At 47.4% G+C, this 22,284-nt stretch overlaps 1 protein-coding gene across 1 annotated transcript; it reads right to left on the bottom strand.

The window, feature by feature from the left end:
* Positions 1-2,670: 2,670 nt before the first annotated feature.
* On the bottom strand, positions 2,671-20,914 carry LOC131723087 (deleted in malignant brain tumors 1 protein-like). Its single transcript, XM_059016430.1, has 8 exons — positions 20,899-20,914; positions 20,633-20,671; positions 17,138-17,452; positions 15,920-16,240; positions 13,195-13,197; positions 4,264-4,578; positions 3,107-3,379; positions 2,671-2,678 (listed from the first exon to the last, which is right to left on the bottom strand). The coding sequence occupies exons 1-8, from the start codon at positions 20,912-20,914 to the stop codon at positions 2,671-2,673; spliced, it is 1,290 nt and encodes a 429-aa protein (XP_058872413.1).
* Positions 20,915-22,284: the final 1,370 nt, after the last annotated feature.

Genomic DNA, 22,284 nt, shown 5'->3' with positions numbered 1-22,284 from the left:
AGAGCCTCTATCATTTCTAATACAGTGTGTCTCCAGCCCTGGTCCTGGTCCTGGAGAGCCCCTATCATTTCTAATACAATGTGTCTCCAGCCCTGGTCCTGGTCCTGGAGAGTCCCTATCATTTCTAATACAATGTGTAACCAGTCCTGGTCCTGGTCCTGGAGAGTCCCTATCATTTCTAATACAGTGTGTCTCCAGCCCTGGTCCTGGAGAGTCCCTATCATTTCTAATACAGTGTGTCTCCAGCCCTGGTCCTGGAGAGACCCTATACAACAGGTTTTCTAGGTCATCAATATCTAAAAACATTGAACAATTTCATAGGTATCAACTAAACAGGTGTCTACACACAGCTGCCCAAGCGTCTGTCTTCTTTTACATTTTCAAACTACTGTATGTTTGCCAAAACATGAAGAAAACCAAAGAGCATGTGTGATCCTTGTATATGTGAAATACAAATTGGAAATAAGCTAATTTAAGAGCAGATTATGAAACATCTTTGTTCTGAACAGAGTTGTGTGTTCATTGGTTACCAACAGATTCAAGAGAAGGACATTGTCAAGCAGTATAAATCCACTCACCCACTGTGATGTGTACAGGGTTACTGCGAGGGGAGCTGAAAGTCTCATTTCTCCCCTGTACTTTATACACACAGCTGTAGCTGCCTTGCTTTGACTCAGAGAGGTCGGACAGAATGAAAGTCACACTGGTCTGTGAAGATACAGCTCTCTGTGTTGTGATGTAGTTTCCAGAACCGCTTCTGTACAGATAGAAATCAGTGCTGGTGTGCAGTCTGGAGGGGGCAGTGCATGTGATGCTGGCCTCTTCACCAGGTAGAAATGAAGGGTAACTGGGCAGCAAGGAGGCTGAAGGCTTTGTCATCGAACCTGAGTGAAACACAGCACTTTAGCAGGTTAAAAACATTCTTTTCATCCTAGATACAATGTTTAAGCTATGTCTGCCATTACTGTTAGTTCCTTAGCAACAGATGTTAACAGCCTAGCAATACTGATTTGCCTTGTTTAGTCCAATCAACAATCAGTGTGGATTAGTGATTAGGGGGGGCTCTGGACTCTTGACTGGGGGGTCGTTGGTTCAATCCCAGGTGAGGGACACACTGCTGCTGTACCCTTGAGCTAGGTACTTTAACTAGATTGCTCCAGTAAAAACCCAACTGTATAAATGGGTAACTGTATGGAAAAATAATGTGATACCATCTTGCAAGAATTGTAAGTCGCCCTTGATAAGAGCATCTGCTAAGAAATAATTTTAATTGAGAATTGTGTGTGTGTGTGTGATTATATATATATATATATATTCACAGGCACCAAGTTTTTAAATTCTGGGGGGGGGGGGGAGGGGCTGGATTAGAGAGAGACAATTACCTTCTTTATAGACATTCTTATATTGGTCAGCACCTTTGTGAAGATTTAAGCATTGCAGTGCACAACAGGATTTTTGTTTTGTTTATGTTTTGATTATATATATATATATATATATATATATATATATATATATATATATATATATATATATATATATATATATATATATATATAGTTATCACAGTATTCATCAATTTTATTGTGCTTTTAAGTTTGTTTTTTAAAGCAACTCAAAATGTCTGCTCATGGAGAGCAGATTTTATGCAGCAGAAGTCATGTGATCTTTCCTGGAAATGCAAAAATAAACCCCTAAACTATTCCACAGAAATGGTTCAACATGGTGGGTTGTTATTTCTAGCATTTAACATTTCTGTACAGGTACTTAGTATTTTCTAAGGTTCAACATTGACAATGAAGGTTAAAATTGCAGGTTATTCAAACAGCTGCAGCAACATGTGAGGACTGATAACTCCATTTTGAAAACACCCTGATAGTTGCTGTTTAAGTACTAGCAACTTCTGAAACCCCTGAGAGTTCACATAAACTGCTATAATGGAAATGTTATAATGATATGATAGTCATGATTGAAGAGGGGTATGGGTTAACCCTCTAAATCAGGGATGTCAGAATCCGGTCTTGGAGGGCCACTGCAGTGCCTGCTGGTTTTCGTTCCAACTTCTGCTTTCAATCACTTAATTGATGTAATTATTATTTACTCAATTTGACATTTTTTAAAATGTTGTTTTGCAAGGAATTTTAGTTGATGATTTAAAATATGTCCTTGATTCAGATTAAATTTTATAATATTTGGGGGCCTGGATTAGGTATTAAATGTATCCAGCTATTAAATAATTAGACCAATTAAGTCAGTGAGGACTTCGGTGGAACAAAAAGCAGCTAACACAAACACTCCATAATGCTGATAACAGAGGTGAATACATTAATCACAGGGATCAAACATTTATTTACATGGGCAGTTAAGACTGTATTTCATTATCAGTTCACATGCACAGTCGAACCTGTCTCCTTTATGTTTATATGTACAGTTAAACATTTCTCTTCTAACAGTTTACAGCATTATTATTACTATTATTAGTATTATTACTATTATTATTATTTATGATTAAGATTGAACCCACAAGCATCCAGAGCCCTTACCACTACTCCACACTGCTGCCAGTTTGTGTAGAGCTAAGATGCTCTCTTTTCTCAGTATACATGCATTTTTAAGCTTTTCTGTTAGTGTGTAATTTTTTGTGCAGCTATAGGATCCCAAGGCTGTAATATGTTATTCCTCTGAAATATAAGAATTATAAATTGAGATAACTGAGTTCAAAATAACACACAAGCCCAACAGCAATTAAGAGGCCCAGGAATGAACAAATAATTAAAATACACAGGGCAGAAAGTAAGGTGACTGCAATAGTCAGTGCTGGACGAGAAGTTTTTCATTCCAGGAATCAGGTCCCTCTGACTTTTGGAGTAGAAGTTAATTGTTTATAAAAAGCATTGTTTATGGACTGTTTTAAGTGATGTGCTATCAATGGTTGTTTAAGACCTTTTTTAAAAAATGACAATATTATTTAATTATTTAACCTGAAAAGAGTTCTTAAAGTTGCAGAAGAGATCCTGATATTGTGATGTTTTTTGAATAGAAACAAATAAATCTTTCTTACCTGAGCAAACCACTCCAGCAGCTTCACCATGGTAACAGTCACGTTTACCCCATCCTTGTGATCCACAGCTGTGCAGTGAGGTCTCTGATCCATTGCATGCCATATCATCCAGCCAGATTGTTCCATTCCCTTGGCTAAAGTGAGCACCTCCTGGAGCCAACACAGCGGAGCCACAGCCCAGCTCTCTGCACACAACCTGGGTGTCGTTCATGTCCCAGGAATCATCACACACTGTCCCCCACTGGCCATCATGAAGAACCTCAACTCTCCCAGAGCAGCAGCTGTTCCCACCCACCAGCCTGACAGAAACATTCTGCATTGCTGATAACAAAGGTCAATATATTAATCACAGGGATCAAACATTTATTTATATGGGCAGTTAAGCTTGAATTTCATTATCAGTTCACATGCACACTCAAGCCTCTCTCATCTATGTTTATATCTCTTCTATCAGTTTACAGCATTATTATTATTATTATTATTATTATTATTATTATTATTATTATTATTATTATTATTATTATTATTATTATTATTAATAATTACGATTATGATTGAACCCACAAGCATCCAGAGCCCTTACCACTACTCCACACTGCTGCCAGTATATGTAGAGCTGAGATTCTCTCTTTTCTCAGTATACATGCATTTTTAAGCTTTTCTGTTAGTGTGTAATTTTTTGTGCAGCTATAGGACCCCAAAGACAATATAAAACACTAATCCACTGTGTTTGAATTAAACAAAAAGTGATTAAAGTTTACTGATTGGCTGTAATATGTTATTCCTCTGAACTATATGAATTATAAATTGAGATATCGGAGTTAAAAAATAACACACAAGCCCAACAGCAATTAAGAGGCCCAGGCATGCAAAAGATAATTAAAACACACAGGGCAGAAAGTAAGGTGTCTGCAATAGTCAATGCTGGACGAGAAGTTTTTCATTACAGGAATCAGGTCCCTCTGACTTTTGGAATAGAAGTTAATTGTTTATAAAATGCTCTGTTCATGGACTGTTTTAAGTGATGTGTTATCAATGGTTGTTTAAGACCTTTTTCATCAATGACAATGTAATTTAATTATTTAACCTGAGAGAATGTTTATTAACACAAAAAAGGAATCCAACAAAAGAGTTCTTAAAGTTGCAGAAGAGATTCTGATATTGTGATGTTTTTTTTTTTTAATAGAAAAATAAATCTTTTCTACCTGAGCAAACCACTCCAGCATCTTCACCGTGGTTACAGTTATGTTTACCCCATCCTTGTGATCCACAGCTGTGCAGTGAGGTCTCTGATCCATTGCATGCCATATCATCCAGCCAGATTGTTCCTTTCCCTTGGCCAAAGTGAGCACTTCCTGGTGCCAACACAGCGGAGCCACAGCCCAGCTCTCTGCACACAACCTGGGCGTCGTTCGTGTCCCAGGAATCATCACACACTGTCCCCCACTGGCCATCATGAAGAACCTCAACTCTCCCAGAGCAGCAGCTGTTCCCACCCACCAGCCTGACAGGAACACCCTCTGAAAGAGAAGACATTGATAGGAGATCTGATTCTCAGCTCTTAAACTGTCAGACTTACCTTCAAACAGTGTCCCTCGTTGGACTTCAGTTAAACTGGACAATTTGGATCCTGACTGCTAACTAACACTGAATCCCATCTGAGTGAATTAGTTTAATTGGAAACAAGGCAGACAGTTTATTTACATTCCTTACAGCAGGGCTACTCAACTCTTGCTCACGTGATCCATTCCAGTCCAGGTTTTCACTGCAGGCAGATTCTAAAATACAGTCAAACCTGTATTAAGAGACCACTCAAGGGACAGTCAAATAGTGGCCTCTTAGGTGGCCTCTCAAAAGAGGGCCCATAACTTATTAATGCCTTCCTATAATTCTGTTATGTTTAAAGATCTGGCGGTGGTGAGTGAGTGGTGAGTGAATACAGATGAGTGCAGTGCAGAGCGGATACAATGTCCAGAGCTTTATGGCAAACACCTGTAAATAATAATGTTGGAGTGATACAGCGGCATGTGGCGGAGTGTCCTGCCCCTATATATATATATATATATATATATGCACTGTTTTATTATTATTTGTATTATTGTTTGCGGTGCGGATAAAAGCGCTGCGTATTTGTTATTGTTTTATATTTTAAAAACCTTGTGAGGATGCGTAACTGATCAGCTACTGATTATTTAACTAGCTGACAGTCACGCATCCTTATAAACTCATTCAGACTATGGCTGAGGGGTAATAATTAATAGCTAGTTAACCCCACGGCCAGAATATAAAAAGCCTGCAGCGATCTGCGCAGGCAGGAGAGCGAGCAGAGGAGAGTACGGGAGATTGAACAGAGGAGAGTACGGGAGAGCGAGCAGAGGAGAGTACAGGAGATTGAGCAGAGGAGAGTACGGGAGAGCGAGCAGAGGAGAGTACGGGAGAGCGAGCAGAAGAGAGTACGGGAGAGTACGGGAGAGCGAGCAGAGGAGAGTACGGGAGAGCGAGCAGAGGAGAGTACGGGAGATTGAGCAGAGGAGAGTACGGGATAGCGAGCAGAGGAGAGTACGGGAGAGCGAGCAGAAGAGAGTACGGGAGAGTACGGGAGAGCGAGCAGAGGAGAGTACGGGAGATTGAGCAGAGGAGAGTACGGGATAGCGAGCAGAGGAGAGTACGGGAGAGCGAGCAGAGGAGAGTACGGGAGAGCACGGGAGAGCAATTAGGGGAGAGTACGGGAGAGCGAGTAGAGGAGAGTACGGGACAGCACGGGAGAGCGAGCAGAGGAGAGTATGGGAGAGCACGGGAGAGCGAGCAGAGGAGAGTACGGGAGAGCACGGGAGAGCGAGCAGAGGAGAGTATGGGAGAGCGAGCAGAGGAGAGTACAGGAGTGCACGGGAGAGCGAGCAGAGGAGAGTACGGGAGAGCGAGCAGAGGAGAGTACGGGAGAGCACGGGAGAGCGAGCAGAGGAGAGTACGGGAGAGCGAGCAGAGGAGAGTACGGGAGAGCACGGGAGAGCGAGCAGAGGAGAGTACGGGAGAGCGAGCAGAGGAGAGTACGGGAGAGCGAGTAGAGGAGAGTATGGGAGAGCACAGGAGAGCGAGCAGAGGAGAGTATGGGAGAGCGAGCAGAGGAGAGTACGGGAGTGCACGGGAGAGCGAGCAGAGGAGAGTACGGGAGAGCGAGCAGAGGAGAGTACGGGAGTGCACGGGAGAGCGAGCAGAGGAGAGTACGGGAGAGCGAGCAGAGGAGAGTACGGGAGTGCACGGGAGAGCGAGCAGAGGAGAGTACGGGAGAGCGAGCAGAGGAGAGTACGGGAGTGCACGGGAGAGCGAGCAGAGGAGAGTACGGGAGAGCGAGCAGAGGAGAGTACGGGAGAGCACGGGAGAGCGAGCAGAGGAGAGTATGGGAGAGCGAGCAGAGGAGAGTACAGGAGTGCACGGGAGAGCGAGCAGAGGAGAGTACGGGAGAGCGAGCAGAGGAGAGTACGGGAGTGCACGGGAGAGCGAGCAGAGGAGAGTATGGGAGAGCGAGCAGAAGAGAGTACGGGAGAGCACGGGAGAGCGAGCAGAGGAGAGTACGGGAGAGCGAGCAGAGGAGAGTACGGGAGAGCGAGTAGAGGAGAGTATGGGAGAGCACAGGAGAGCGAGCAGAGGAGAGTATGGGAGAGCGAGCAGAGGAGAGTACGGGAGAGCACGGGAGAGCGAGCAGAGGAGAGTACGGGAGTGCACGGGAGAGCGAGCAGAGGAGAGTACGGGAGAGTACGGGAGAGCGAGCATAGGAGAGTATGGGAGAGCGAGTAGAGGAGAGTATGGGAGAGCACAGAAGAGCGAGCAGAGGAGAGTATGGGAGAGCGAGCAGAGGAGAGTACGGGAGAGCACGGGAGAGCGAGCAGAGGAGAGTACGGGAGAGCGAGCAGAGGAGAGTACGGGAGAGCGAGTAGAGGAGAGTATGGGAGAGCACGTGAGAGCGAGCAGAGAAGAGTATGGGAGAGCGAGCAGAGGAGAGTACAGGAGAGCATGGGAGAGCGAACAGAGGAAAGTATGGGAGAGCACGGAAGAGCGAGCAGAGGAGAGTATGGGAGAGCACGGGAGAGCGAGCAGAGGAGAGTATGGGAGAGCGAGCAGAGGAGAGTACAGGAGAGCATGGGAGAGCGAACAGAGGAAAGTATGGGAGAGCACGGAAGAGCGAGCAGAGGAGAGTACAGGAGAGTACGGGAGAGCGAGCAGAGGAGAGTACAGGAGAGCACGGGAGAGCGAGCAGAGGAGAGTACAGGAGAGCGAGCAGAGGAGAGTATGGGAGAGCGAGCAGAGGAGAGTATGGGAGAGTATGGGAGAGTGAGCAAAGGAGAGTATGGGAGAGCACGGGAGAGCGAGCAGAGGAGAGTACGGGAGAGCAAGCAGAGGAGAGTACGGGAGAGCACGGGAGAGCGAGCAGAGGAGAGTACGGGAGAGCACGGGAGAGCGAGCAGAGGAGAGTACAGGAGAGTACGGGAGAGCGAGCAGAGGAGAGTACAGGAGAGCACGGGAGAGCGAGCAGAGGAGAGTATGGGAGAGCGAGCAGAGGAGAGTACAGGAGAGCATGGGAGAGCGAACAGAGGAAAGTATGGGAGAGCACGGAAGAGCGAGCAGAGGAGAGTATGGGAGAGCACGGGAGAGCGAGCAGAGGAGAGTATGGGAGAGCGAGCAGAGGAGAGTATGGGAGAGCGAGCAGAGGAGAGTATGGGAGAGTATGGGAGAGCGAGCAAAGGAGAGTATGGGAGAGCACGGGAGAGCGAGCAGAGGAGAGTACGGGAGAGCAAGCAGAGGAGAGTACGGGAGAGCACGGGAGAGCGAGCAGACGAGAGTACGGGAGAGCACGGGAGAGTGAGCAGAGGAGAGTATGGGAGAGCACGGGAGAGCGAGCAGAGGAGAGTATGGGAGAGTGAGTAGAGGAGAGTACGGGAGAGCACGGGAGAGCGAGCAGAGGAGAGTATGGGAGAGCGAGCAGAGGAGAGTACGGGAGAGCAAGCAGAGGAGAGTACGGGAGAGCAAGCAGAGGAGAGTACGAGAGAGCACGGGGGAGCGAGCAGAGGAGAGTATGGGAGAGCGAGCAGAGGAGAGTACGGGAGAGCGAGCAGAGGAGAGTACGGGAGAGCGAGTAGAGGAGAGTATGGGAGAGCACGTGAGAGCGAGCAGAGAAGAGTACGGGAGAGCACGGGAGAGCGAGCAGAGGAGAGTACAGGAGAGTACGGGAGACCGAGCAGAGGAGAGTATGGGAGAGCGAGCAGAGTAGAGTACAGGAGAGCACGGGAGAGCGAGCAGAGGAGAGTATGGGAGAGCGAGCAGAGGAGAGTACGGGAGAGCACGGGAGAGCGAGCAGAGGAGAGTACAGGAGAGTACGGGAGAGCGAGCAGAGGAGAGTACAGGAGAGCATGGGAGAGCGAGCAGAGGAGAGTACAGGAGAGCATGGGAGAGCGAGCAGAGGAAAGTATGGGAGAGCACGGAAGAGCGAGCAGAGGAGAGTATGGGAGAGCACGGGAGAGCGAGCAGAGGAGAGTACGGGAGAGCGAGCAGAGGAGAGTACAGGAGAGCATGGGAGAGCGAGCAGAGGAGAGTACAGGAGAGCATGGGAGAGCGAGCAGAGGAAAGTATGGGAGAGCACGGAAGAGCGAGCAGAGGAGAGTATGGGAGAGCACGGGAGAGCGAGCAGAGGAGAGTATGGGAGAGCGAGCAGAGGAGAGTATGGGAGAGCGAGCAGAGGAGAGTACGGGAGAGTATGGGAGAGCGAGCAGAGGAGAGTACGGGAGAGCACGGGAGAGCGAGCAGAGGAGAGTATGGGAGAGCACGGGAGAGCGAGCAGAGGAGAGTATGGGAGAGCGAGCAGAGGAGAGTATGGGAGTGCGAGCAGAGGAGAGTATGGGAGAGCACGGGAGAGCGAGCAAAGGAGAGTACGGGAGAGCACGGGAGAGCGAGCAGAGGAGAGTACAGGAGTGCGAGCAGAGGAGAGTACGGGAGAGCACGGGAGAGCGAGCAGAGGAGAGTACGGGAGAGCACGGGAGAGCGAGCAGAGGAGAGTACGGGAGAGCACGGGAGAGCGAGCAGAGGAGAGTATGGGAGAGCACGGGAGAGCGAGCAGAGGAGAGTACGGGAGAGCACGGGAGAGCGAGCAGAGGAGAGTATGGGAGAGCGAGCAGAGGAAAGTATGGGAGAGCACGGGAGAGCGAGCAGAGGAGAGTATGGGAGAGCGAGCAGAGGAGAGTATGGGAGAGCGAGCAGAGGAGAGTATGGGAGAGCGAGCAGAGGAGAATACGGGAGAGCAAGCAGAGGAGAGTACGGGAGAGCAAGCAGAGGAGAGTACGGGAGAGCACGGGGGAGCGAGCAGAGGAGAGTATGGGAGAGCGAGCAGAGGAGAGTACGGGAGAGCAAGCAGAGGAGAGTACGGGAGAGCACGGGAGAGCGAGCAGAGGAGAGTATGGGAGAGCACGGGAGAGCGAGCAGAGGAGAGTATGGGAGAGCGAGCAGAGGAGAGTATGGGAGAGCAAGCAGAGGAGAGTACGGGAGAGCACGGGGGAGCGAGCAGAGGAGAGTATGGGAGAGCGAGCAGAGGAGAGTACGGGAGAGCAAGCAGAGGAGAGTACGGGAGAGCACGGGAGAGCGAGCAGAGGAGAGTATGGGAGAGCACGGGAGAGCGAGCAGAGGAGAGTATGGGAGAGCGAGCAGAGGAGAGTACAGGAGAGCATGGGAGAGCGAGCAGAGGAAAGTATGGGAGAGCACGGAAGAGCGAGCAGAGGAGAGTATGGGAGAGCACGGGAGAGCGAGCAGAGGAGAGTATGGGAGAGCGAGCAGAGGAGAGTATGGGAGAGCGAGCAGAGGAGAATACGGGAGAGCAAGCAGAGGAGAGTACGGGAGAGCAAGCAGAGGAGAGTATGGGAGAGCGAGCAGAGGAGAGTACGGGAGAGCAAGCAGAGGAGAGTACGGGAGAGCACGGGAGAGCAAGCAGAGGAGAGTATGGGAGAGCGAGCAGAGGAGAGTACGGGAGAGCAAGCAGAGGAGAGTACGGGAGAGCAAGCAGAGGAGAGTACGGGAGAGCACGGAAGAGCGAGCAGAGGAGAGTATGGGAGAGCACGGGAGAGCGAGCAGAGGAGAGTATGGGAGAGCGAGCAGAGGAGAGTATGGGAGAGCGAGCAGAGGAGAATACGGGAGAGCAAGCAGAGGAGAGTACGGGAGAGCATGGGAGAGCGAGCAGAGGAAAGTATGGGAGAGCACGGAAGAGCGAGCAGAGGAGAGTATGGGAGAGCGAGCAGAGGAGAGTACAGGAGAGCATGGGAGAGCGAGCAGAGGAAAGTATGGGAGAGCACGGAAGAGCGAGCAGAGGAGAGTATGGGAGAGCACGGGAGAGCGAGCAGAGGAGAGTATGGGAGAGCGAGCAGAGGAAAGTATGGGAGAGCACGGGAGAGCGAGCAGAGGAGAGTATGGGAGAGCGAGCAGAGGAGAGTATGGGAGAGCGAGCAGAGGAGAGTATGGGAGAGCGAGCAGAGGAGAATACGGGAGAGCAAGCAGAGGAGAGTACGGGAGAGCAAGCAGAGGAGAGTACGGGAGAGCACGGGGGAGCGAGCAGAGGAGAGTATGGGAGAGCGAGCAGAGGAGAGTACGGGAGAGCAAGCAGAGGAGAGTACGGGAGAGCACGGGAGAGCGAGCAGAGGAGAGTATGGGAGAGCACGGGAGAGCGAGCAGAGGAGAGTATGGGAGAGCGAGCAGAGGAGAGTATGGGAGAGCAAGCAGAGGAGAGTACGGGAGAGCACGGGGGAGCGAGCAGAGGAGAGTATGGGAGAGCGAGCAGAGGAGAGTACGGGAGAGCAAGCAGAGGAGAGTACGGGAGAGCACGGGAGAGCGAGCAGAGGAGAGTATGGGAGAGCACGGGAGAGCGAGCAGAGGAGAGTATGGGAGAGCGAGCAGAGGAGAGTACAGGAGAGCATGGGAGAGCGAGCAGAGGAAAGTATGGGAGAGCACGGAAGAGCGAGCAGAGGAGAGTATGGGAGAGCACGGGAGAGCGAGCAGAGGAGAGTATGGGAGAGCGAGCAGAGGAGAGTATGGGAGAGCGAGCAGAGGAGAATACGGGAGAGCAAGCAGAGGAGAGTACGGGAGAGCAAGCAGAGGAGAGTATGGGAGAGCGAGCAGAGGAGAGTACGGGAGAGCAAGCAGAGGAGAGTACGGGAGAGCACGGGAGAGCAAGCAGAGGAGAGTATGGGAGAGCGAGCAGAGGAGAGTACGGGAGAGCAAGCAGAGGAGAGTACGGGAGAGCAAGCAGAGGAGAGTACGGGAGAGCACGGAAGAGCGAGCAGAGGAGAGTATGGGAGAGCACGGGAGAGCGAGCAGAGGAGAGTATGGGAGAGCGAGCAGAGGAGAGTATGGGAGAGCGAGCAGAGGAGAATACGGGAGAGCAAGCAGAGGAGAGTACGGGAGAGCAAGCAGAGGAGAGTATGGGAGAGCACGGGGAAGCGAGCAGAGGAGAGTATGGGAGAGTGAGTAGAGGAGAGTACGGGAGAGCACGGGAGAGCGAGCAGAGGAGAGTATGGGAGAGCGAGCAGAGGAGAGTACGGGAGAGCAAGCAGAGGAGAGTACGGGAGAGCAAGCAGAGGAGAGTACGGGAGAGCACGGGGGAGCGAGCAGAGGAGAGTATGGGAGAGCGAGCAGAGGAGAGTACGGGAGAGCAAGCAGAGGAGAGTACGGGAGAGCAAGCAGAGGAGAGTATGGGAGAGCAAGCAGAGGAGAGTACGGGAGAGCAAGCAGAGGAGAGTACGGGAGAGCAAGCAGAGGAGAGTACGGGAGAGTACGGGAGACTACGGGAGAGCGAGCAGAGGAGAGTACAGGAGAGCGAGCAAGTGAGCAATAGGAAAAAGATATAGAAACAACTGCTAAGATACTTATGTGTTTATTTGTTTGGCCAACTCGCCTTTTTGTTTAGTGTGTTTTGTTCCAATGTTTTGTTAGCGCTCAGTTTCACCACTGCCATTAATTGTTTGGTTTCTGTTTCTGGTCCGTGACGTCACCACTCACACGCCACTGCAAGCCACTTGGTCACACCCGGGTTTGACCCGTAACCAAAAGTCCAGTTTAACACACAACACTAAACACAAACACAGTTCTTAGTGATAGTGAATACGTGCAAGTGGTGTAATACAGTTCTCTGTGAAATGCAGGGGTGAAAGTGATGTCCGGGTTTATGCTGGCTTTCGCTACAGCTCCGGATCGTGCAACTGGTAGTCTATTAAAAAAAGACGACAGTTAGCAAAACACTAACAAACACAAGACAAAACTCAAGGTTCATGAAACAGCACACAGACTCCTTGTAGGTTTTCAACACTAACCATTTACCAAGGAACAGATCACGTATGCTAAGTCCACTATTTATATCCTCGCTCATGACCCCTAGGTTAACGATGGCGCATCCGCTCCTCCAATCCTCATATGCCACACCGTTTACCGTCTGGGTCATTGAGTTTGGATACCGTAGTTGTGCCCCATTCCTAAATGACCGACCTCCACCTACCCTATGGAATAAATTGTCATACCATTTGGTTAAGGGTACTCTGTTCCCATTACACAGTGCCCTCGCAGGTCGAGAGGGAGATCTAACACCAAACACCATTTGATCTCTGTCACAAAAGACTAGAAGACGGAATATACCAAAATGAAGCACTGTAATTGAATTACATTTGTTTAGATAATGCATTTACAAAGCATTGTGAAAGAAGCAATGATTCTGTCATATCTAGGGTGAGGAAGACCTTTCGTTTCTCCATGTTTTCTCTCTTCCTTTACAAGAGAACACTGTTGTTTTAATAGTATGTTTATTGATTGAAGATAAAAAAGCCTGCTACAATTGTTGCTTAATACAGGTTGTTTAAGTCCATTGTTTAGTAAGCGGATTGTGGTCACTGGTAGACAGGTGGTCCTTTAATGCAGTTAAATAAAAGCACAGATGTCATTTAAAGAGGTCACTTAGACCAGGTGGTCTCTAAATAAAGGTGAAGGTCACACAGGGCCGGCCTTAAGCCTATACGGTCCCATAGGGCCCCACGACCAAAGGGTCCCCATGGCTGAAAACTGTTTCCCTCCCGATTTTGAATGCTAGTTCTATCGTCTTGCACATGCTGGTCCACCCCCTCTACTGATGGAAAAAAAGAGATTGGAGACTGTGTCTGCAGACCTGTGGTTGACAAAAACTACATTTCTGTGGAAAGCTATACACAGGTAAGTAAGCGATACAGTACCCTTGGGTCCTCGTGCCTCAGAGCCTCGATAGCCTCAGTGCCTCGAGGTATTTCGAGCCCTGCACTTCAGCTCCCTTGGTAGCCTCGGGGCCTTTCGAGACCTGTGCAGCGGCACCCTTGGTGCCACGTTGCCCCAGAGCCTCGGTACCTCTGTGCTTCGGCATCCTCGGTGCCTCGAGAGCTACATGCCTCGGCGCTTCGACTCCTTGAGGCAATGCTTTGGCGCTCTCGGTGCCCCGATGCTCTACAACCTCGGTGCCTTGGTGCTTCAGTATCCTTGGCACCTCAAGGACTGTACGCCTCAGCGCTTCGATGCTTCGAGGTCTTTGTAACCCTCTGCCCCAGTACCGTTGAGACCCTCGGGCTCCTGGTGCTCCATAGACTCGGTACCTCGGCACTTCGACACCCACTGTGTTTCACAAGCACACTCAATTCCCTGGGTTTTTTTTCAGTGTCTCTGTGTTATACAGCCTTGACACCTTGCTGCTTCGGCTGAAATGTCTAATTTCCACTTATGCGAATCCTGCAGGCAGAAATTGCCACTGCAGGACAAACACACTCTGTGTGCAAGGTGCCTGGGCATTGAGCATGCCTCTGCTGCCTTGGCAGACAGGTTGTCCTGCTCCTTTTGCGCCGGATCCAAGGAGAGCGCCCTACAAAAAAGACTGGCGCTTTTCTCAGACGAGAACCTTGCAGCCAGCCTAGGAGAGCCATCATCGGTCTCGGGATCCCAGGCCTCCCCGGCCTACCGTCCAAGCCCTGCCTACCCTCCAAACCTGCACAAAGTATTCCTTCTGCCCAGGCTTCTCAGCACCACCGCAATCACTCTAGATCTCCCTCAAGGGGCAGTGTAACAGGGGAGATCTGGACTGACTGTCTGGCACATTCGTATTACTGCAGGTAGAGGGCAGCAGTCTCGTGGGATCCGCCTGTAGGTCATGGCGATGACACGGAGAGGTGGGGAAGAGTGTGTGTGTGCTTTCCCTCTCTCTGAGTGGCTGAGGGGCGGGCCTTGGGAGACTGCTCAGCCCATAAGAACTGGCTTGGTTGTGCACTCGGGTGGCCGTGTTGGGGGAAATACAGTGTCGCTGGCAGAAGAGGCCAGCGTGAAACAAGGAGCAGGCGAGCCCGGCTGAGGGGGCAGCCTTTCATAAAAAAAAAACTAATTTTCACAGAGCAATATAAATAAATACGTACCTGAGGGGACGTGTGTAGAGGTACGGGGAACCCAGGCCAACCCCAGTGTATAGGCACAGCTGAGTGTAGGACGGAGACCCGTGCTGACCGGCTTAGCGGCAGTGGGGGCACTGCATAAGCAGCACTTTTGTTTGTAGTTTTATTAATGTGTTTTATTTTCCCCTTTTTCTTTCGCCTTCTGTTTTCATTATTATTTTTGAGCACTTGAAGGTGCACGGACTGGGATACCTGTGTTGGTAACCCCGTGGTCCTGGTTTACTGTCGGCAGTATCCAGACCACGGACAACAGCGCCCTCTGCGGGCTAAACTAAATAAAAAAATAAATAAGTAAAATAAATAAATGTGGACACCTGAGCGGTGTTTACAAATAAAATCTTCTGTCTCCCGTGTCAGTGAATACCCCCACCCTTCCACAGGCAGAAAGAGAGTTAGAAATGCGGACCACGTGAGGGATATTGCCGAGCAACAAAGACACTCGAGCACTTAAGCAGGCAGCAGGTCCCCCCGCACCTGCCCCAGCTCCACCAGCGCCTGCCCCAGTGCATACACCGGCTTCGCCAGTGGTTGCTACAGAGGCTGAGCAACAGGACATGGTGATGAGCGAGGAGGAACAGGATGCGCTCTCCCTAGCAGCTTCCTACCTTGAGGAATCCTTCTTGTGGACGGAGGCTTAGGACCCAGACCTGACTCATGTAACGGCCCCCAGCTCCGAGCTCATTTAAGAATCTAATATTCCAGCGTCCTCGAACTCGGTTCGGGCACTGATGGAAAGGGCCGCCAACTTTGTCCAGGTACCCTGGAAGGCAAGTTCCAAGCAGCACAGGTCTATTTTCAGACCAGCGCAGACTTAAACCCCCCAGCCCTTTGGAGGGAGCAGAGGCTGCAGGGCACAGGTCCCCCAAGTGGACTCCATCATAGTGGCCCTAGTGCGAGCTCCCCCAGTAGGAGGTATATCCAAGGATGCTGTATGCCCTAACAGCCAATGCAGGATCACAGAAGCCCACCTGAAAAAGGCTATATGAATTCTAAATTGAGATAACTGAGTTAAAAAATAACACACAAGCCCAACAGCAATTAAGAGGCCCAGGAATGCAACAAATAATTAAAATACACAGGGCAGAAAGTAAGGTGTCTGCAATAGTCAATGCTGGACGAGAAGTTTTTCATTACAGGAATCAGGTCCCTCTGACTTTTGGAATAGAAGTTAATTGTTTATAAAATGCTCTGTTCATGGACTGTTTTAAGTGATCAATGGTTGTTTAAGACCTTTTTCATCAATGACAATGTAATTTAATTATTTAACCTGAGAGGATGTTTATTAACACAAAAAAGGAATCCAACAAATTAGTTCTTAAAGTTGCAGAAGAGATTCTGATATTGTGAAGTTTTTTTTAATAGAAAAATAAATCTTTCTTACCTGAGCAAACCACTCCAGCATCTTCACCGTGGTTACAGTTATTTTTACCCCATCCTTGTGATCCACAGCTGTGCAGTGAGGTCTCTGATCCGTTGCATGCCACATCATCCAGCCAGATTGTTCCATTCCCTTGGCCAAAGTGAGCACTTCCTTGTGCCAACACAGCGGAGCCACAGCCCAGCTCTCTGCACACAACCTGGGCGTCGTTCATGTCCCAGGAATCATCACACACTGTCCCCCACTGGCCATCATGAAGAACCTCAACTCTCCCAGAGCAGCAGCTGCTCCCACCCACCAGCCTGACAGGAACACTCTGCAATGCTGATAACAGAGGTCAATACATTAATCACAGGGATCAAACATTTATTTATATGGGCAGTTAAGCTTGAATTTCATTATCAGTTCACATGCACACTCAAGCCTCTCTCATCTATGTTTATATCTACAGTTAAACATTTCTCTTCTATCAGTTTACAGCATTATTATTATTATTATTATTATTATTATTATTATTATTATTATTATTATTATTTTTATTATTATTATTATTATTAATAATTACGATTATGATTGAACCCACAAGCATCCAGAGCCCTTACCACTACTCCACACTGCTGCCAGTATATGTAGAGCTGAGATTCTCTCTTTTCTCAGTATACATGCACTTTTAAGCTTTTCTGTTAGTGTGTAATTTTTTGTGCAGCTATAGGACCCCAAAGACAATATAAAACACTAATCCACTGTGTTTGAATTAAACAAAAAGTGATTAAAGTTTACTGATTGGCTGTAATATGTTATTCCTCTGAACTATATGAATTATAAATTGAGATATCAGAGTTAAAAAATAACACACAAGCCCAACAGCAATTAAGAGGCCCAGGAATGAACAAATAATTAAAACACACAGGGCAGAAAGTAAGGTGTCTGCAATAGTCAATGCTGGACGAGAAGTTTTTCATTACAGGAATCAGGTCCCTCTGACTTTTGGAATAGAAGTTAATTGTTTATAAAATGCTCTGTTCATGGACTGTTTTAAGTGATGTGTTATCAATGGTTGTTTGAGACCTTTTTCATCAATGACAATGTTATTTAATTATTTAACCTGAGAGGATGTTTATTAACACAAAAAAGGAATCCAACAAAAGAGTTCTTAAAGTTGCAGAAGAGATTCTGATATTGTGATGTTTTTTTTTTAATAGAAAAATAAATCTTTTCTACCTGAGCAAACCACTCCAGCATCTTCACCGTGGTTACAGTTATTTTTACCCCATCCTTGTGATCCACAGCTGTGCAGTGAGGTCTCTGATCCATTGCATGCCATATCATCCAACCAGATTGTTCCATTCCCTTGGCCAAAGTGAGCACTTCCTGGAGCCAACACAGCGGAGCCACAGCCCAGCTCTCTGCACACAACCTGGGCATCGTTCATGTCCCAGGAATCATCACACACTGTCCCCCACTGGCCATCATGAAGAACCTCAACTCTCCCAGAGCAGCAGCTGTTCCCACCCACCAGCCTGACAGGAACACCCTCTGAAAGAGAAGACATCGATAGAAGATCTGATTCTCAGCTCTTAAACTGTCAGACTTACCTTCAAACAGTGTCCCTCGTTGGACTTCAGTTAAACTGGACAGTTTGGATCCTGATTGCTAACTAACACTGACTCCCATCTGAGTGAATGAGTTTAATTAGAAACAAGGCAGACAGTTTATTTACATTCCTTACAGCAGGGCTACTCAACTCTGGCCCATGCGATCCATTCCAGTCCAGGTTTTCACTGCAGGCAGATTCTAAAATACAGTCAAACCTGTATTAAGAGACCACTCAAGGGACAGTCAAATAGTGGCCTCTTAACACAGGTGGCCTCTCAAAAGGGCCCATAACTTATGAATGCCTTCCTATAATTCTGTATGTTTAAAATACACTGTAAAAAGACTAGAAGATTGAATTCACCAAAATGAAGCACTGTATTTGAATTACATTTGTTTAGATAATGCATTTACAAAGCATTGTGAAAGAAGCAATGATTCTGTCATATCTAGGGTGAGGAAGACCTTTCGTTTCTCCATGTTTTCTCTCTTCCTTTACAAGAGAGCACTGTTGTTTTTAATACTATGTTTATTGATTGCAGATAAAAAAAAGCCTGCTACAATTGCAGCTTAATACAGGTTTAAGTCCATTGTTTAGTAAGAGGATTGTGGTCACTGGTAGACAGGTGGTCCTTTAATACAGATATCATTTAAAGTGGTCACTTAGACCAGGTGGTCTCTAAATAAAGGTGAAGGTCACACAGGATCGGCCTTAAGCCTATACGGTCCCATAGGGCCCCACGGCCGAAGGGTCCCCGTTGCTGAAAAGTGTTTCCCTCTCAATTATGAATTTAAATGCTAGTTCTACCGTCTTGCACATGCTGGCACGTGTACACAGTAGTGTATGTTGCTACAGCCAGTGCTTCCCATACCCTGCCCACCCACTCTACTGATGAAAAAAAGAGATTGGAGATGGTGTCTGCAGACCTGTGGTTGACAAAAACTACATTTCTGTGCAAAGCTATACACAGGTAAGTAAGCGATACATCATGTGTAAATTAATTTCCCATAAAATAGTATATTTGTCTCCTTGTTCCGAGTTGTCAGGTGGTGTAATTCGATTATAAATAAACTGATAGGTTTGCAATTTAGCTGTTGTTGGCCTCGACACCCACAGTACCCTTGGGTCCTCGTGCCTCAGAGCCTCGATAGCCTCAGTGCCTCGAGGTCTTTCAAGCCCTGCACTTCAGCTCCCTTGGTAGCCTCTGGGCCTTTCGAGCCCTGTGCAGCGGCACCCTTGGTAGCCTCGGGGCCTTTCGAGCCCTGTGCAGCGGCACCCTTGGAAGCCTCGGGGCCTTTCGAGCCCTGTGCAGCGGCACCCTTGGTGCCACATTGCTCCAGAGCCTCGGTACCTCTGTGCTTCGGCATCCTCGGTGCCTCGAGAGCTACGCGCTTCGGCTCCCTTGGTAGCCTCTGGGCCTTTCGAGCCCTGTGCAGCGGCACCCTTTGTGCCACATTGCCCCAGAGCCTCGGTACCTCTGTCGACCTCTTTGCCACGGCGGAGATTACCCATTGCCCCCCTGTGGTTCTCCCTCCGCAGCTGTGGCGGTACACTAGGCATCGACGCCCTAGCGCACGAATGGCCCAATGCGCCTTTATACGCTTTACCGCCTATACTGCTGCTCCCTGCCTTCCTCAAGAAGGTCAGAAGAGAGGAAGCGACGGTTCTCCTGGTGGCCCCCAGATGGCCCAGGAGAACCTGGTTTACAAACCTCTGCCAGCCGCTGCAGGACCAGCCCTGGGAGATCCCGCTGCGCATGGATCTCCTCAGCCAGTCGAAAGGCACCCTACCCCCACCTGGGAGGGTGGCCGCACACTCAACCAGAGGTGTTGCTATGTCATGGGTCCTCTTCAGAGGTGCCTCGTTGACCGATATATGTACTGCGTCTAGCTGGGCTACTCCACATACATTTACCAGGCTCTACCGACTTAATGTCGTAGATCCCTCTATGCTTTTAAGGCACTAGGGTCCTTGAGATTGCACGCTCACACCACCAACACTAGATGGCAGTAGCGAGATGTCCCTCAGATGCTGTCTGCCCATTCTCCCTCACTACGGCACTGGTATACTTTCCCAAAAGTATTCAATTTGGCGGTTATCTTCTCTTTCAGGCAGTAAAGTTTGAGCGATCAAGACATCCTGCTACACCATTGAAAATAATATTGCATTGAAAATGTCTGAATTGCATATTTTGACACTTTTGAAAGCACAGAGGACCGTTGGCAGTTTTTTCTGCATTGTTTAAAATTATTTTAAATTAGTGGCAACCCTAAATAACATCTACTTTAATTTAATTTCGTGTCCGATCTTTCTAGTTTATTTACTGCTTTTTTATCGTGAATTTTTGCAATTATTACTCAGTCAATACTTTGGAGGAAGGTTTGAATTCTTGTTAGGAATTCAGTGCATTTTTTGTGTTGTTTGAGAGGCAAGGATTGTTCTATTTTTCATTATTTGCATGGAGATGCCAGGCGCAAACTTTTTTCATAAGAGACATTAGGTTTTTTAATAAGTGCTTCGTTTGCTTATGTTCATAATTTGGCATGTGTATGTTTTTTTTTTCCTGCTCCTCCATCAGTCTCTCAAGGTACATATTCACCAGAGTTCTGTGCTTTGTGTTTACATATTGATTGCACATGCATAATACCATTGGAATTTTATGTATAGGTACATATGTATCTAAAAGGTGACTACTATGTAAATACACAGTAATTACAGGCACAATGGCCAATATTCATCAAGGGTTTTTACACAAATTCTCTATTTCCGACATTTTTTAAAACTTGAATGAAATGCAAATGAAAGTTAACATGCGTACGTCACAGCGGGTACAGTTTGATTTAAAGATGATGTGTATGAGTAAGTCATATTTCATTCATTTTACTGCTTATGTGACCCTTTATTCTCTTTAGAAAAAGTGTCAGAAATAGCGAATTTGTGTAAAGCCCTTGATGAATACAGGACAATGTAACGTGTTACCATGATTTTTATATTGAAGATGCACTGACGGCTTCACTATGGTCTTGTAACAAATGATCACATTTCTTTATAAAGTTCAATGCAGTTTTGCAGCTTTTCAGTAACATGACCTGATCTGCTTGGAAACAGTGAAAGACACTTACCTGCTACTGGAAATGTGTTCTGCTTTCCAAAGAGATGATCTGGAAGAAACAGACACAGCTTCATTACAGATCTAACGCATGATTATATTATTCAATACATTTACTAAACATCTAGCCTACGGTATTATACATTAGAATGTATCGACAATATACTACATAATTATATTTTTGTATATGAATATGCTGTATAATAAATGCACAGTATACTGAATATCTTTTAAAAAGTACATAAATGATATACTAAGAATACAAGCGTGACAGCGTACTTGCCCAATACACCATCGTAAGTGCATAAAGAAACCAGCCCCTGGTCCTGGGGACCCCCTGTCAGTGTCTGCTGGTTTTTGTTCCAACTGAGCTCTCAATTACTTAATTGAACCCTAAATTTAACTAATAATTTGCCTAATCAGAGTTTTTTCTCCATTTTAAACAAAGCTTTCAAGTATATCAAATGAGGAGGATCTGAACCCACTCCCTGCGGTGTCCCTCCTGGTTTTTTGTTTCAACTATGCCCTAAATGACTTAATTGAACAAATAATTAGTCCACTTAAGTAATTTAGGGCACAATTGGAACAAAACTCAGGAGGGACATCGGCCCTTCAGGACAAGGATTGGAGACCTCGGGCTCATACCCAAGTGTTTTTTTTATTTTTCCCCAAAAGTTATATAAAGTTTATTTTTAATATTTTCTGCATAGAGCACAACTATACCATTGGAACCCCTGCCTCCCTTCTCCCTCCCTCAAGCTGAAATCAGAGGAGACTCACAGAAGCAGGTGATCAGCAGGAACCTCAGCATCTCAGAGTCCAGGTTGAGAGATTCTGCAGGACTGAAGGGTCACCATCCAGCTGAACTGCAGAGCTGCACATATACTCTGCTTTCTCTCGCCCGGCTATGTCTAATTATAATTCTTGAAGTTCCCCTTTTTCTTTGCTTTTTGTCAGTGTTATTTTTAAATGTGTTAGACTTTGCTGCTGAATGTCAGTGGGTTTACTTTGAAGAGAAATAGAGTGGTATACAGTGCCTATAGAAAGTCTACACCCCCTTTCAAAATTTTTACCTTTTGTTGCCTTATAACCTGGAATTAAAATGCATTAAAATAGGTTTTTTTTTTCATTGATGTACACATCCTACCCCACAACTTCCAAGTGAAAAAATATTCTAGAAATTTGTAGAAAATTAATTAAAAATAAAAACTGAAATAGCTTGGTTGGATAAGTGTCCACCCCCTTGTAATAGCAATCCTAAATTAGCTCAGGTGTAACCAACTGCCTTCAAAATCACACACCAAGTTAAGTGGCCTCCACCAATGTTAAATTGTAGTGATTCACATGATTTCAGGATAAATTCAGCAGTTCCCGTAGGTTCCTTCTACTGGATAGTGCATTTCAAAGCAAAGACTCAACCATGAGCACCAAGGCACTTTCAAAAGAACTCCGGGACAAAGTTGTTGAAAGGCACAGATCAGGGTATGGGTATAAAAAAAAAATATCAAAGGCCTTGAATATCCCTTGGAGCACAGACGATTATTAAGAAGTGGAAAGTGTAAGGCACCACCAAGACCCTGCCTAGATCAGGCCATCCCTCCAAACTGGAGACTGATCAGAGAGGCTACCAAGAGGTCAATGGCAACTTTGCAAGAGCTACAGACT

Source organism: Acipenser ruthenus, chromosome 53 (genome assembly GCF_902713425.1).
Source record: "Acipenser ruthenus chromosome 53, fAciRut3.2 maternal haplotype, whole genome shotgun sequence".
Taxonomy (NCBI): Eukaryota; Metazoa; Chordata; class Actinopteri; order Acipenseriformes; family Acipenseridae; genus Acipenser; species Acipenser ruthenus.
The sequence above is the reverse complement of the archived record's forward strand: the minus strand, read 5'-3'. Positions and strand labels throughout refer to the sequence as shown.

Bases quoted from the DNA above. Each gene is read 5' to 3' on its own strand.
- LOC131723087 (XM_059016430.1), bottom strand. The intron at 16,241-17,137 runs GTAGAAAAGATT...CTCTGTTATCAG, and splicing joins TGCTGGAGTGGTTTGCTCAG to CATTGCAGAGTGTTCCTGTC. The intron at 3,380-4,263 runs GTAGAAAAGATT...CTTTGTTATCAG, and splicing joins TGCTGGAGTGGTTTGCTCAG to CAATGCAGAATGTTTCTGTC.